At 53.6% G+C, this 16,192-nt stretch overlaps 1 protein-coding gene across 4 annotated transcripts in view; it reads right to left on the reverse strand.

The window, feature by feature from the left end:
- Nucleotides 1-16,192, reverse strand: part of SNX29 (sorting nexin 29) — a 528,389-nt gene that overhangs the window by 50,698 nt on the left and 461,499 nt on the right. For 2 of the 4 annotated variants that reach the window (XM_049111381.1, XM_035718267.2), the window contains exons 20-21: nucleotides 7,431-7,570; nucleotides 3,323-6,193 (exon numbers count right to left, since the gene is read on the reverse strand). In XM_049111381.1, coding sequence (XP_048967338.1) covers nucleotides 6,016-6,193; nucleotides 7,431-7,570 — 318 coding nt within the window. In that variant the 3' untranslated portion in view covers nucleotides 3,323-6,015. Of the gene's footprint in view, nucleotides 1-3,322; nucleotides 6,194-7,430; nucleotides 7,571-16,192 lie in introns of those variants that run through there. The other 2 variants (XR_007411267.1, XM_025416475.3) reach the window with 2 other exon arrangements.

The raw sequence follows: 16,192 nt of genomic DNA on the forward strand, positions 1-16,192 counted from the left end.
GAGCTGGGATACAAACTCAGCAGGGTGACACATAATGAGGCACTCTGCAAGCTCTTATTGAATGAATGAATGAATGAATGAATGAATGAATGAATGAATGAATGACATGTGGCCTTATAATATCATGTTCCACACATATGCTGGCCCCCAAGACCAGGTCCAAGTCTCAGTCATCTGGGTAATACTCCTGCCAACCTCTCTACCAGCCCAGGGGCCTGCACAGAGTCGGTGCTCAATAAATGTGTACTGACTTGGGGCATCTCCACCTCTGCCTGGCCTGGCAGGATGCTGGGCATATTATAAAGTACCCTCATGCCCCACAGCCAGCCCTCAAACACATCGGGGGCCAGTCACTCCTCTCCTGCCCTTCTCATCACCTTGGCCAAGATGCCAACTCCTACCTGGAGCCTCTGAAAGCCTCCCCACCCGCTCCTCTCCAATTTCACTCTCTATCTCACATCCGGAGTGAAGTTTTAAAAATGCAAACTAGGTCATTATCACCCTCCAGCTCCAAACCATTCAATGTCTTCCCAACTCTTTTAGAATAAAGCCCAAAGTCCCTGTTATGCCCCTCCCTCCCCGCCCCCTTCCACTCCCAGGCCTCATATGATCTGGCTCTAGGTGAGCTCTCCAGCCTCACTCCCTTGCACTCTCTGTTCTGGCCACTCTGGCCTTAATCTGACACACCAGATTTCCTCCTGCCCCAGGACCTTTGCACTTACTCTTCCCTCTAACTGCACACCCTTCCCCCAGAAGTTTGCAAGATCATCCCTCAGAGAAGCTGATGAGGTCCTGATCATCTGATGGAAAACACCGCCATGTGACTCCAGCCTCTGACTCTGCATTAACTTTCTTCAAAGATCTTATTTGGCAGCATGTATATTTATCTTTTTTTTTTTTAACCTACTCCATAAAGGCAGAGGTTTCTTTCTTTTTATTTTCTTAATCTGTCTTCTGTTTTGCTCTCTACTATAACCCCAGTGCTTACTGAGTGAGTACTTAGTAGGTACTCTGTTTCAGTGACTGGATGAAAATGTTTGCTGACTGCAAGCATTCATTGAGGGGGATGTTCTATGCATCCACTCAAGCAGAGTGTCTGTCCTAGACGTATCCCAGCATCTCCCACTTCTTCTGGAACCTGTTAATGCCATACCATCCTCTCCCCGCTCCCTCTTCTCCTTCTCCTGTGAAAGTGACCTCTCCCCGCTCCCCACCTAACAGAAAGAGATGGCAAGTGGAACACGATTACTGAGTGGTGGGATGTCTGCAGGACAGAGAGGCCATCTCAGTAGTAGAGAAGAGTAGCTGGTGCCCCTGTCACTTTCAAACAGAGGGACCCATTCCCATCTCTTTGGGCCGGAGCTCTGGAGGATCTGGAGGGCCAGCACCTCTTCCACATCTCTTAACAGCAGCCCCGGAAGTCACTTGGCTGGGCTGGAGGTGATTAGATGGCATTTAAGGATCATCTCCCCAGGTGAGCGACACATCAGCAGGTTCCCCAGGGCAGGCCCGGAGTCACTGTCCGGAGCTCGAGTCCCCAGCAGGAGAAGGAGGGATGGAGACGCTGGCTTTAGGAATAATTCAGAACAACTCTGGGCAAATCACTTAAATTTTCTGGGCCTCTAGTTTTACACTCGTAGGGACAGATGGATGTTTGGCTGAATGAAGAGACAAAAAGAGAAGTGTCCATGGGGTTTTCATAAGGATTCTCTCCTCTTTCTCACGAGTCTCATGATTAACAGCAGCCATCACAGAGAAGACACTGTGCTGGGCTCTCTCACCTGCCCTCACTTAATACCCTAACTGATCAGTGGCCCTGGTACTGCTACTCTTCCCCTTTTACACTTTATAACACGAGACACAGAGGCCAAATCCTTGCCCAGGGTCACCTTCCTCCTCAGTGGTAGAGCTGGGGAGTATCGCGGATTCCAAATTCCCCATCCTTTCTATTTGGCTACCAGGGATCTCAAACTCACCTGCCTTTGAGGGCCTGGTAGCTGATGTACATCAGTGAAGCAAGCCGAAGGGAGATGCAAGACAGGGTGGTCAGAAAGGCACCAAGCTGGGGCATGCTCATCTCATCATTGGTCACTCACATTTATATTTTACTTTTTATTTTTTTTTTTTTTTTTTTTTTTTTTTTATTGGTGTTCAATTTACTAACATACAGAATAACACCCAGTGCCCGTCACCCATTCACTCCCACCCCCCGCCCTCCTCCCCTTCTACCACCCCTAGTTCGTTTCCCAGAGTTAGCAGTCTTTACGTTCTGTCTCCCTTTCTGATATTTCCCACACATTTCTTCTCCCTTCCCTTGTTTTCCCTTTCACTATTATTTATATTCCCCAAATGAATGAGAACATATAATGTTTGTCCTTCTCCGACTGACTTACTTCACTCAGCATAATACCCTCCAGTTCCAAACTGTGTGGAGGTTCCTCAAACAGTTAAAAATATACCTGCCCTACGACCCAGCAATTGCACTGTTGGGGATTTACCCCAAAGATACAAATGCAATGAAACGCCGGGACACCTGCACCCCGATGTTTCTAGCAGCAATGGCCACGATAGCCAAACTGTGGAAGGAGCCTCGGTGTCCAACGAAAGATGAATGGATAAAGAAGATGTGGTTTATGTATACAATGGAATATTACTCAGCTATTAGAAATGACAAATATTTTACTTTTTAAAGTGCTGTCCACACCTAGCCAGTCTGCTGAGTTTGGCCACACGTTAGAGATTTCTCGAATAGGGTCTGTACTCCTTTCTGGCACTCGGACCACGCTGAGGACTGTTGAGCTTGGAAGGTTGGGGTTAGTCCGCGAATGCAGTGTGAGTTAAAAGTCCCCGGGAAGGAGCTAAGTGATTTCTGTTAGCGGCAACTTGCAAAGTGAAAGTTCTCAACTTAGGATGCGGGTTCTCCCTGGTGCACAGGCTGGGGGCAAATCATCCCTGAGCTAAACCTCTGCCCACAGGGAGAACACGGCACCTCCAATATCAGCAAAAAATATATCCAGCAGCTTTAAGAGTAAATGCAGCAGCAGATGGGGGTGAAGGGGTGGTGCAAATATCGACCACATCTTTTTTTTGTTTGTTTTGTATCTTATCTTTCCATTTTATTTATTTAAAAAAATTTTTTTATTGGAATTCAATTTGCCAACATATAGCATAACACCCGGTGCTCATCCTGCCAAGTGCCCCATCTTCTGCTGCAAATTCAATGGGGAATTTGTGCTGTGACCTACATTACCCCAGCCCCTGCCCCCGTAACTTCCTCTCCCCTTCAAGAACAGCAGAACACGATGTATTTCCCAAGGATGAATTACGGTGTAGAAAACATTTTAATAATGTGCTAAATGACAGCACAACAAATCATTGAAGCCTTCACCGACTTGTGGTCCAGTTCTGCGGAATGAATTCTTAGATGCCAAGCCTCTCTCATTAACGCACTTTCAAAAGAGCACCTGACACCCCCACCCCCCAGGGTCTGCTAACATCTGTCCCGCGCCACGTCTTCGCGCCCACCTTTCCCTGAAATGCTGGGAGGATGCGAACATTGAGCTCCCAAGGAGGAGGCTGTTGGGGAGCACTCGTCATCAGCTCCCAATTTTGGGGACATACTAAGGTCCCCACCTGACGCGCAGAGTTCAAAATGGAGAAGAAATGGCCTGCGTCCTACTGTCCTGCTGTCAAACTCGGACGGCTGCGGGCATTACCAAGGAAGGCAATGGGAGGCGGGGAGATTGGGAGAATGAATTCAATCAGCTGATTCTTCGACTCTCAGGTTGTGCAGGTGTGCAGAATGCCTGGAAGTCATGGTGCCCCTTGCAAAACAGGTGAAATACTGACACACTGAAGAGAAAAAAGCCAGAAATGTGCATGCAAAAGCAGGTCCTGTTGGATATGGATTCCAGGCTGCAGAAGCCCCAAGGTTTTAAGGAAGATGGATGAAGGAAAACGAGCAAATTTTACCCACTTGCTTTGATTCCCCTGCCCACCTTCCCTCTCCTGCCCCAGGCTGGCAGGTACCACCTTTAGGAAGTTCAACAGTGGGTCAGCTCATAGAAGAGTCTGGTGTCCCATCCCCCCTATATGGAGAAGCTGTCTGAGCGGTGGGTGAGACGCAGCAAACTCAAGCACCTAGTGGGGGCCACACAGGTAATGCAGGGGAGTGTGTGAGAAAAGAGCCAGATGCCAACTGCAAATGGCTGGGAAGGCTCGCTCAGAGTCCAGAAGACGACAGGAGTGGGGGGTCCCAGTGAGGGCAGGGCAGCGCTGTCCGACGGCAGCCAAGTGTGGCTGAGTGGGAGGGGATGGGCCTCCACTGCTGTCACAGAACACCAGTGACTGGGTGGCTTAGGCAACAGACATTTATTTCCCACTCTGGCTCTGGAGGCTAAAAGTCCAAGATCACAGTGCTGGCAGATTTGGTTCCAGGTGAAGGCTCCCTTCTTGGCTTGCAGATGGCTGAGTTTCACTGTGTCCTCACGTGGCAGAGAGAGAGACAGAGAGACAGAGAGGGAGAACTCTGGTGCCTCTTCCCCTCTACTTATAAGGGCACTAATCCCATTACATCACCCTTGTAACTTCCTCTAGACCTAATGACTTCCCCAAAGCCCTATTTCCAAATACCATCAGATCAGGGTCAGGGCTTCCACACATAAATTTTGGGAGGACACAGTGTTCAGTCTATAACAGGACATGACCCATTCTGATACTTGATTTTTTTTTTTTTTGGACACTAATATTTTGATGTTGCCATCACTTCAATTAAGATAAATAAATAACAAGACCCCATCGGACTGGTCAAATAAAACAGGGCAGAGAGGCAGGCTCAATCCATAGGCCGCAGGTTTGTCCTGAAACACGGGATATGGTACCAAACAGCCTGGGCTCACCACGTGCTGGCTGGGTAAACCTGGGGTCAGCAGGTAACCTCTCTGGGCCTCACCCTCCTCGGCAGCTTTGAGGAGAACCTTATGAAATTGCCATTTTACTGGCAACTTTCTAAGGTTCCACCTAATAGGTTCTCAGGAAGGAGAAACACTCAGCCAGTGCCTGTAGCAAGTACTCAACAAATGGAAGGGGACAGGCAGTGCCATCCTTAGTGAACACATCCAACTCCTGGCCAGTAGCTAAAGGGGGTTTTTAGAATCCTGAATCAGCATTTGAAAGAACTGAGGGGGAAAAATAAAAGAGGAAAAAATATGAAAGAACTGAGGAAATCTGTCAAGGTTTATAGGAATAATTATGCTTTGTGAAGTTTATTTCCTTAGCCGAGAAAGATTTTTTTTTTTTTAACTAGAAATTTCTCAGGGTGAGCTTCTGAGCTGAAGGCCAGGCACGCTGTTTCCTGTGGGCACACGCAACTAGGAAATTACCACGTGGAGATTCACCAGCAGCGACACACTGGGCCCCAGAATGAACCATCTGCAAACTCCAACCTGGAGTCCCACCTCACTCAAAGACAGAAGAGGACAGGGCAGCAGCATAATTTGGACTGGGAGGAAAGCCAAGGGGAAGAGTGGTTTAATCCCAACCGGGGTCTAGACTAGTGCTTACTCAGAAGTCTGGTGTCAATAGTCTGTCATCTGCCACAGACTCTTATTGAAATTCTTTGTATTTTTTTTTTAAGCCTGTGGCATCAAACCCTACGTTCTCCATGCTAATCAGGCACAAAAGGTTTCTCCCTCAGCTCTGATGAATGGCAACCAGCCTGGCCGAGCTCACCGCACACACTGAGATGCTCAGTGGATGCACCATTTCCACCAACCATCCCGCAGGCCGATGTTTACTCAGCCAGAGACCCCTGGGCTGCCCGGACCCAGCGGGAACGACACCAGCCTGCCTGTGAGCAGTCCTTCCTCCTCAGACTCAGAGGCAGGCAGCCTTGCTTAGCCTCATGGTCTTAGGACCGACTCTCTAACTTGGTTTTGATCAGAAAATTTAGCTCAAACTCACAGGACTCAGTGACAGGTTAATTTCCAACACGCATGACAGCCAGAGGTCTGCCTTTCAGGGAACGGGAAGTCCCCCGCCCCGTGAACTCTTACAGCACTTGTGGAACAGTGGAGCCGAGGCCCTGGCATCACAAGGGAATGAAAGAAAAGTGCAGTTTTCCATCTGGAGCATTTGGGAAAAAAGGTGCCTTTTACCCGAGGCCAAATACAGACTTTGTCTTCTCACAAAAGCCCTGAAACAATCAGAAAAACAGACGCAAGCTGGCAGCAGTTAGAGGGGCAGTCCAGCCAGTGGCTGGCTGGTTGGAAGTTCAACCCAGAAATCCCGGGAAGTGTGACCCAAAGGCACCCTCCCCAACCAGACACAAGCAGAGTAAGCTCCGTGTCTGAAGCTAGAGCACCGCTGTTAACGAGGACAGTCCCCCAAACCCTCAGGGTACCGTCTTCGAGAACTAGACTGAAAAGAAACTCCTATTTTGCCCCTACACATCACGCAGACCCAGACCAATGCTTCTCAATTAACGAGTCCCAATCCCATTTTTTGGGATCCACAGGTTTGCCATATGAGAGTTTACATCTTGTGTTTTCACATGATGGTAATGTTCTAGAAGTGATATAATTATGTTCTATAGCATCTGAAAGCTCTACAAAAAACCAACTGCTGCTCCATCACCTCGGTCCCGATTTCAGGCTATAAATGGGTCAGGCTAATAACAGATTATATAGAACAGAGCAGACTCATCAGTGATCGAGTAGTGACACCAAGTGACGACCATCTGCCCCAAGGTGCTGCACAAATGTTCCCCGGCAATGTGACCGGGAAAGGGGCGGCAGGGAGTCAGCATGGAGACACACAGGCGCCGCCCGCACGTGGCAAACAGAAAGAACGTGCTGCATGCCAATGTGAGCAAAGCTCCAGTTTCAGAAAAACAGCCACATCCATTGTGTTGACAGTTTTGAATTGTAATGATTTTGTAAGTGCTTGACATGTCAACAAACGCCTTTCATTTTCTTTTCACTTTTATGACATTCAAGAGTAAGAAATTGATACCTAATTTTAAGTTAGCTCACACTTAAAGTATTTTCATATTTATGTTACTTCAGTCAGGAGCAGCGGGAGTCGGAGGATTTTTCCTTGCGTCCATTACCCGCTGAAGCAACAGTGATGGACCCATTTGTTTCTGGAACATTCTGCGAGCTGCAGGGAATATTAAGCTCTCCTGTGATCAGAAGGTGTGAAGTAGAAAACCTCATGGGCCTGCGCTTATTTGCAAATCTCAGCTCAACAACGCTCATCTGCAGACTTGCGGTCTCGAAGCCCTTTTCAGAAGTCAGCAGTGCCGCGGCTCCAGCTCCGGAACACCTGGGCCCCAGCGTGTCGGGGACACACACACACACATGTTGCGGGCCAACCTCGGAGGAGGGGACGGAGGAAGTGCGGGGCAGATGGCCCTTGTGAGCAGTACTTACACAAAGAAGGGCATCAGCTGCACAAGGGTCTCCTTCTTGGGGCTGGCTGCAAACTCGGGAGCCACCTGGATGACCTTGTTCATGACGCTGCGCAGGTAGTTCTGGAGCTGCTTCCTCCGCTCCTCCACAAACTTGGCATCCTGGGGAAACAGACACACGGGGGCTGCTCAGGTGTGCACTCCTCGCCTGACCCAAAACCACCCACAGAAGACACAGCAATCAATCATCGCCAGGCAGAAAGCTAAAGGGTACTGAGTGATCACCACATGCAAATGGTGCCTGAGGCTTTCCGTTGCAGTCATGCTGAGTAGCAGGGAGGATGCTCATGATGTTCTTACTAAGAGGGGCACAGCGGGTCCCTAAAACCACCCACAGTGCTTTCCCACGAATGAACGAAGTCTCAGCCACTGTGGCCATTCTGCATGGAGCACCTACAATGTGCCAAGTGCAGCGACGGGGTCTGGGGATTGAACAGCGAACACACATGCTCGCTGCTGGGTCACTGGTGGAGGTTGCAGGCGGCGTGGGACACACCAATAAACCCAGTGACCACACAGCTCAGTGTCTAATTATGAATCACACTAAACGCTACCTTCCAGAGGTGGTGCTTAATCTGCTAACATAGGAATTTTCCAAGATATGAGTCAGTCCTCACTATTTAAGAAAGGTTTTATTGATAAACAAATAACACCTTCTCTTAAATAACTAGGATATGTGGCAGCAGGAGGCCGCGGCAGGGGCAGCACGGTTCCCACGGAGGGCACAGCACCTCGGGTCCATGCGGTCTCCACCCTCTCTGGGCTCCGGTGCTTCTGGCCCTCTGCACTCACACTTACCCCCGCCCTCGCTCACTGCTCCACCCCTGTGTCTGCTTGGCCCTAGGCAGCAGTGCAGGCCTCCCAAGGGTGCCTGGCGGGCACAGAATGTGGACCTGTGTGGTGGCCTGCTGTCTCCGTGTCAACACCCTTAATCATGTTGAAATAAGGGGCCCCCACAGATCCTGCAGCCGATTGTGCTCACACACATCTGCATGGGGGGCCCTGGCCAGCATGGGCGGGGATGGGGGGCATGGGAAACTCTGAGAACCACGTTGGGTGAGGGAAGAGTAGAGAGAGGGCAGGCGGAGGAATGGAGTCATCCATCCTCACAAGAACACGAGAGGAGATGGACTCTGACTAATAGCACATGACAGATGAGCAAGTGGCGGCATGGAGGGGGTCTGGGGAGCCTGAGCAGGCACGAGGTCCCATAGGGGGAGTGGGGCACTCCTCCCTGCCCCCCTGCCCCGGGCTAGCACAGAGCCGACCCCAGGAGGGGCTCAGCGATAGTCCGCTGAACACCGCTGCACCCAGAGCCCACCCTGCGCTCAGGACAAGAGTCCCCACAAAGCCCAGCAGCCAAGGACTGGAATACGGCAGGGAGGTTCTTTCAGTGTCGCCCGATTTAGCAAATAAAAATACAGGATGCTGGGTGATATGTGAATTTCAGATAAACAATGTGTAATTTCTCAGTATTCATAGCTCAATATTCAATAATTCATGAGTCAATAATGTCTCCGTATTCGACTACGCACTACACAATGAAACCTTCCCATGCGGTATTTGGGATACACTTGGACTAGGAAATTATTCATTTATCTGAAATTCAAATTTCACCCTTTATTGCATCTGGCAGCCCTCCCGGAGCACCAGGTGGGAGGAAGGGTCACTGAGCTGGGGGGGGGGGGGCGGCAAGCCCCCACCCCCGGGCCCTCTCTGGGTCACAGCAAGGTCTTCTTGTCCAGAGCCACCCCTGCGGGAGCCACCCCATCACAACCCTCCCTCCAGAGGGTGGGAGCACTGCACGCTGATGGGCCGCTCCAGCTCCAGGCGGGGCCTTGGGTCTCCCACAGCCCGGGATGGGGGCACTGGGTGGGGAGAGCATCAGGTCCTCGGCACGAGTGGGAGCCGCTTGCACTGCATCCCTGGTCTGAACACCAGCTGCTGCCCTGTGGCCCCGAGCAGTGAGACGTTCGTCCTTCGGAAGGTGGTTAAGGTGCCAGGTCAGTGCCAAATGGAGCTCGTGAGGCCTGAGTTTGGATCGGCACACAAGCCTGCGAGGCCCGCCTGGGGCTGCAGACAGACCACGAAGGAGCCCATGGGCCCCAGAGGGGCGCATGCAGGTCTCCCCGTCTGTGCAGCAGGGATACTGGGCACACTCTGCAGCAACAAGCAGGGGCGGGAGATGGCTCCTCAGGCCACCTGCAGGAGGGCACCAGGATCCCAGGGAGTGGTGGGAGCATGCCACCCAGGGGTCAAAAACACTTTCCACTGGTCTCAGAGCCTGCTCTCACCCCAGTCCCGGGGGCGGCCGTGACGGGGCAGAGGGGTCATCACCCTAGAAGAATCCCCTGTCCTTCCAAGGACTCATCCCTCCAGAGACTGGTGCCTGGAAGGCCGGCCCGCCCCTGAGAAAACCCAGCGCGGAGGCAATCTGAAGCTGACACGGGGGGGCAAGTTTTGGCGGAGCTTGTTCGGAATAAGCCAAGGTATTTGTGGAATCTTTACTCATGCTCTGCGCTCTGCGCTCTCCTCGCCTGACCTGCTTACCACCCATCGGAAGCTCAGGAACGGGAAGGACCAGGCCTGCAGGCTCAGCATCCGGAGGCGGGCGGAGGCGGGCAGCAGGGTCCCAGGACTTCAGCCGGGGCAGAGTCAGAGCTGCCCTCCATCCAGGAGTCGCTCTCCAACTTACAGGTGAGAGAGCTACGATCCTCCACACCACAGGCTGCCCCAAACCAGAAATTCCACTTGGGGGTCAGCTCCAGCAGCCGCTGACCATGGGAAGAGACCCCTGCCCGGGACATCGCTCCCAGGTCTCAGTCAGGTTTGGAGGCACCGACACCCCGAGTCCCCGCACAGATCGCAGCGGGGCAGGCAAGATCTCGGAACTGTGGAAGACTGCATGGCTCCCTACGTCTGTCATTTCATCCTGACTTTGTTACGGAAACTTCAAAGTACGGCAAACAGCAGAGCAAAGCCTATCACAAACCCCCATAACCCTTTATCTAATAAGCCTTAACCCTTTTCTGTATTTGCTTCATTGCTGCTACCATTTGCTGAGGTGTTTTAGAGGAAATTATAGTCATCACGACGTTTCACCGCGGGGTGCTTCGGCATGCTTCCTAAAACATGAAGAACATTCTCCTGTTTAACTGCAATACCATTAGTACCTCTAAGACGTGAATCAGGAATTGCTGGTGTTATACACAGTCCGTGTTTAAACATTTCAGTTTTCAAATGTGCCTGCTGCTTCTGGAATTTTTTGAAAAGGGGGCTGTTGCACGTTCCGGGAGGAAGCTGGTGGCTTCAGTGGACTGAACGCAATGCTGTCCGGAACAGACTCCCCTGTCGGGGATCAGCTGGGTTCCCATCTACTGATGAAGATGGTCCTACCTTTTCTGCCATGAGGTGCTAGTGGCTTGTATGGCCTAACACTAAAACCAGGATATTTGTGTATAAAATGCAGATTCCTGGCCTCCCTTGAAAACCGTGCAGCCCCGCCCTCATTAGCTACAAGCACAGTGCCACCACCCTCCCAGGCTGTCCCCTTGGTCCTATCCTTGCCTGGCCTCCTTGGGCCCCTTAAAACCATCCGAGATCACACTGTGGGATGATCGCACCTGACGACATTCCCTCAGGCAGGCGGAGCGACCTGCGTTGCCATTTACCAGCTCTACTGTCAGGTGGCTAGACCACGGGGAGCCTCAGGCTTCTCATCCGTAAAACGGGGATGAGGAGGGAGCCTACCTCATTCATGATAACCCAGGCTAAGCCCTTGGTGACCAATGCCGTCTGCCAGGCTGCGATAGAGGATGATTCGTGGACGCTCCACCAGAATGTTTCCCTCAAGGTGTTTCTATGTGGACGGCGTGGGGGCGGGGGTTGGGGTGTTGGGGGGAGTGTCGAGGCCGGGGAGGGGGGCAAGTGCTACGGGGCTGTGATCCACAGGTGCTCAGGGAGGCTCGGAGGAAGTTCACATGAGGAACGGAGAGAGGGTTTCAATCAGAGGAAGTTGCTCCTGAAAGTACTGCTTCAGCATCTCGGGGAGAAAACACAGGGGCCGTGGGCAGGGAACAGACGTGCCGAGGTGAGGGAAGAGCAGACGCAAAGGACAGAGGCAGAGGGCAGGCCCCGAGAGCTGGGCTCGGCCGCCTGAGCGAGACAAGACGAGTGGCAGCCGGAGTCTGTCCTGCCCAGCCTCCCAGACCACGGGAGGAAGCCGGCAGCGGGGGCTGCAGGAGATGTGTGGTCCCACTGCCCGGGGAAGCGGGCTGCAGGCAGCCTTGGACACAGAGACCTCTCAAAATTCTGTCACGACACCATCCGAGCTCAGAATTCTTCAGTGGCTCCCTGGGAACTCTATCCACCCCCGACACGCACGTCTAAACCCTTAGCACGGCTCACGGGGACCTGCACACTGTGGCCACAGCGCACCCTGCCAATGTCTGCCTCCCTGCCCTCCGCTCAGCACCCACCCAACACTGTCAGCATGTCTGCCCTCTCTGCCCATGTCACACGCACACTCTCCTGGGGCCTTCTGGCCTTTCCCAAACCATTCCCTTGGCCTGGAGGTCTCTGCTCTTGTGCCTCCACCTCCGAGAGGCCCTCCAGAATGTACCAGCTAACATCGCCCTGTTCTCTCTTCTTCATGGTCCTCACTGCTGCCTGGAATGGTCTTGCTGGCTCATCATGTGCCTCTTGCTTCCCCACCTCCACTAATCAATTCCAAGTCCCAGAGAGGCTGGGACATTATCTGTCTTGTTCTCCCCTGTACCACCAGAGCCTAGAGATGATGAGAAGCCCCATAAACACTTACTGCAAAAACGCATAATTGTGGGGCGTGAATTCAGGGGAGGAAAGGCAGGCCACCAGGCAGAAGGGTTGGAAGGCTGTGGCAAAGTCCAACGGGAGAGGACAAAGACCTGTGAGGGGAGTGGGATGGAGGAAAGAAGGTTGGCCTCCAAATGGCCTCGGGCAGCAAGCAGAAGGCAGGTAGTAAGTGCACGAAGACGGGGTCCTTCAGAGACCTTACTTGTCACACAGGGTGCCTGGAAGGGGACGGATGTCCTGTCGGAGCCTGCCCACAGGGTCGGGTCCAGCGCTGACAGGGCCAGGAGGTATTTCTGAGTTCACTGGTGGGGCCCCCTAGGCCGCAGCCTAATCGTGGCACAAGAAGTGGTGGCAGTGGATGAGAGCCCAGCTCACAGAACCTGCCAGACCCATCTGGGGGCCGCTCCCGAGCCCTCACAGCCATGGCCCTGCCGTCATTCCCATGGCATTCCCATCACAATGCTATGTCACTTAAGAGTCCAGAGCCATCAGTAGGGCTGGGGGTCAGTCCTTGCTTCAGAAAAAGAAACGAGGGCTGTATGGATGCAAGTATTTTCTTCCCTCCAGAAGAGGGTAATTTTGTTTTGAGCCTCAAGAAAATAAAGATGCCATCACATTAAGAACAGCAATTCTGAGGGGGTACCTGGGTGGGTCAGCTGGCTGAGCAGCCAACTCTTGATTTTGGCTCAGGTCATGATACGGAGCCAGGCTCCATGCTCAGTGAGGAGTCTGCTTGTCCCTCTGCCTCTACTCTTCTCCTTGCTCATGTTTGCTCCTTAAAATAAGAATCTTAAAACAAAAACAAAAAGAGTAATTCTGAAAACGACGGAATGCTGTAAACCAGACCATGAGCGGCGCTTCCTAGAACAGACACTCGGCCCCATGGCAACCTGCCACGTCTGACACTGTCTCCCCGGGGCCACCTTTCCGGCAGTGGCTGAGGGGACTATAACCCACAGTTCCTTTCTGCCTAAGAACATCGTGGTGCTGTATAAAGTGCATTAGGGGCCTGGCTTCATCAGGAGCAGTGAGCAGCTCAGGCCCCATTGAGAGACAGCTTCTCCAGAGTCAGCTGATCTGACACATGGTCCACTGGCTGGAGAATTCTGGACCATTGATTGGACGCCCAGGGAGCCCAGCGCGAGGATTCTGCGGCCACGGGATCCCCTTCTATGTCCAATTCTGAGGATCCCGTCCCACCTGCCCCATTTCTTCTCCCTGGGAACATAGGAGACAAGCTTCCCAGCATCCCTGTGGTGAGGCGGGAGCCACAGGCCAGGCTGGTGGACGCCAGAGGAGGCAACCAGGTCCAGGCCTTGCCAGAAAAAGGCCAAGAGCCTGCAACCCTCTCCTCTGGGAGTGTGGAGGCCACGTGGGACGGGGTAGAGCCACTTGCAAGGAAGCCACCCCGTCTGCACCGGGCGTGACCTGAGCAGGAAGTTAACCTCTCTGCGGTGTGACTTCAATGGATGTACGCGGGGTAACAGGGTGGCCCCTGTCCTCGAGGAGCTCCGAGGCCGTAGGAGAAGGAGACAGAAAGTGGAGACGTGAATATGTCGCGGGAAGCACTATGGGAGGGAGTGGCGTGGGCTGGACAGGACAAAGGGAGCCGGGCTGGCCGGGGTGGTAGCGGAAGGAAGGCCCCTCGGGAGGGGTGCCCTCAGGAGGGGTGCCCTCGGAGGCGAGACTGGAGGAGGGAGGGGGGCAGGCATAGAGACGGGGAGACCCGGCACAGCCCGCTGCAGTCACCCAGCCAAGAGGTGCTAGTGGCACGGCCCAGGCTGCCAACCTCGAGGGGAAGCAAGGGCACTCGAGTTCTCGGCCAGACTTCAGGGGTTGGACTCATTCGCTTGCTCATTCACTGATCTGGTCACTTACTGGTTCATTCAACAGATGAGCCTTGGGGCCCCCTGGGAGCCACGCGGCCTGGGTCCTGACTTCCTGGAGCTTCCGGTTGGGCTGGAGTCACCGTGAACGTCGCGGTCAGGCCAAGGAGCCTGGTGACAAAGGTGCGTGCGCGGCCCGCCAGGCGCCGGGGCTCCCCCGAAGCTGGCGGCCCCCACCGCCCTTCGCAGCAGCCGCACAGGGGCTGGTCCCTTAGCTGTGTGGCCCGGGCTGAGTGCTCCTCGCACTGCCTCACTGGGTTCTCAGCGAGCAGCGCTTCGGCCGGCACCAGCGCCCCCGGGCTCCCCGCGCCGCGCCTGCCTCCTGGGCCTGTGCCCGCATCCCCTGCTCGGAGCGTTGGAGGGGAAGGTGCTGGTCCGGGAACAGCCAGGATGTGGGGACCCGACGCGGGGACGGAGCTGGTGGGGGGCAGCGGCGGGCCTGCGGGGTCCCCAGCCAGAAGGCAGGCTCCCCTTCAGGGCTAAGGGTATTTTCTCTTTTTTTTTAAATTTTTTTTTTACATATATATTTTAATTGGAGTTCAATTTGCCAACATATAGCATAACACCCAGTGCTCATCCCACCAAGTGCCCCCCTTAGTGGCTATTTTCAAGCCGGAGAGCGACAGTCCGCGATTCCTCCCGTGACACTCTTGAGTTCTGGAGGGCTCACTGTCCCTCTGTTTAGTCTTGGGGTACCGAACACCTGCCCGCCCCCCTCCAGGGTGGGTCAGCTGGGAGGTGCTGGCGCGGGCCGGGCCGCCCTCCTGGCCGCGCTGCAGACTGTGAGCTCCGGAGCTCGCAGCTCGGGTGAGAAGCCTGAGCAGAGTCTCCAGGGAGACGTTATGTAACCGAATTGCAAGGCCAGGAGAGAAAATCCTCGCGACTGCGCTGCCAACGCTCTCCACGGAGGCATCTGGGAGCAGTGAATTGTAGGGCAGGTGAGAGGGACCTTTGTGCGCTTCCCAAACGCGGCTAAGCCCCTTGTACAAGCTTCTGATGGGGTAATTCTGGCAAAGCTGCACAAAGCATCTTCATTTGATTAACTCAGGGAAATAATAAAGGTGCGCACTTAGAAAGGAAACTAGTCCTAATCTTCAGGCTGAGAACGGGCTCCAAGTGGCCGTGAGCAGGGGGGTCCCGGGGCTCACACCAGAGCCAGACCGCAGGATGAGTGACCTGGCTGGTCCAAACAAGTCTCATTTAACAAGCCTTTCTCCGGAGTGCTCACCAGCTGGAATGCACCAGATGTGAAGGGAAGAGGGAAGGAGAAGGCTGTATCTGGAGAGTTTGGGGAGGGGAGGGAGAGGAAGGCCAGGATGTGTCTCAAAGGCCTCCTCGGTGAGAATTTCACACCCTGTCTCTACAGACACCCCCGAGTTCAGGAGCCAGAGTCACTGTCCTTCTGAAGGGACAAGAGAAGTCCTGCTAATTACTTCACTCCAGCAGCTCAACCCTTCACCAAGCAAGTAGTCAGTAATCACCTGGGAAGGACAGAGCCAGCCAAGAAACAGGTGTAACCCCATGGAGGTCATGGTCTTCCTCTCTGACATTCACGGAGCCCACAAGATAATATAGGTTACATGTGTCATTCATGCAGCCAAGTAGCCAGTAGGCACCAGGGTACAGCTTCCCTTCGCCATCCTCACTCCCCGGACGCCAGGCTGCACCAGGACCCGTGGTGAGCAGGTGCCAGAGCAGGGCACCATGACGGCTGCCCTAGAGGTGGCCATCTAGAAGCTCTCCATTCTTCTAACAATGTTTATGGGATGCTGAGGACCCAGGTGACAAGTCACAGCGCCAGTCACTCTCGGGCCAGGGGTAGACAATGGGCAGACGCATCATTAACAAAACTCTGCAGCAGAACATGAGAAGAGCTTCTCGTGGAAGTGGCGTTCCCTTCCAGCCAGGCTGGTGTAGGAGAGTTTGGGAAGCAGGAGGCACTACGGGCCTTGGTCCAAGGAGAAGGCACGGCAAGTAGGACTGCCAGGAAATTGTGGGGGCACTG

This window comes from Canis lupus, chromosome 6, assembly GCF_003254725.2.
Source record: "Canis lupus dingo isolate Sandy chromosome 6, ASM325472v2, whole genome shotgun sequence".
Lineage (NCBI taxonomy): Eukaryota > Metazoa > Chordata > Mammalia > Carnivora > Canidae > Canis > Canis lupus.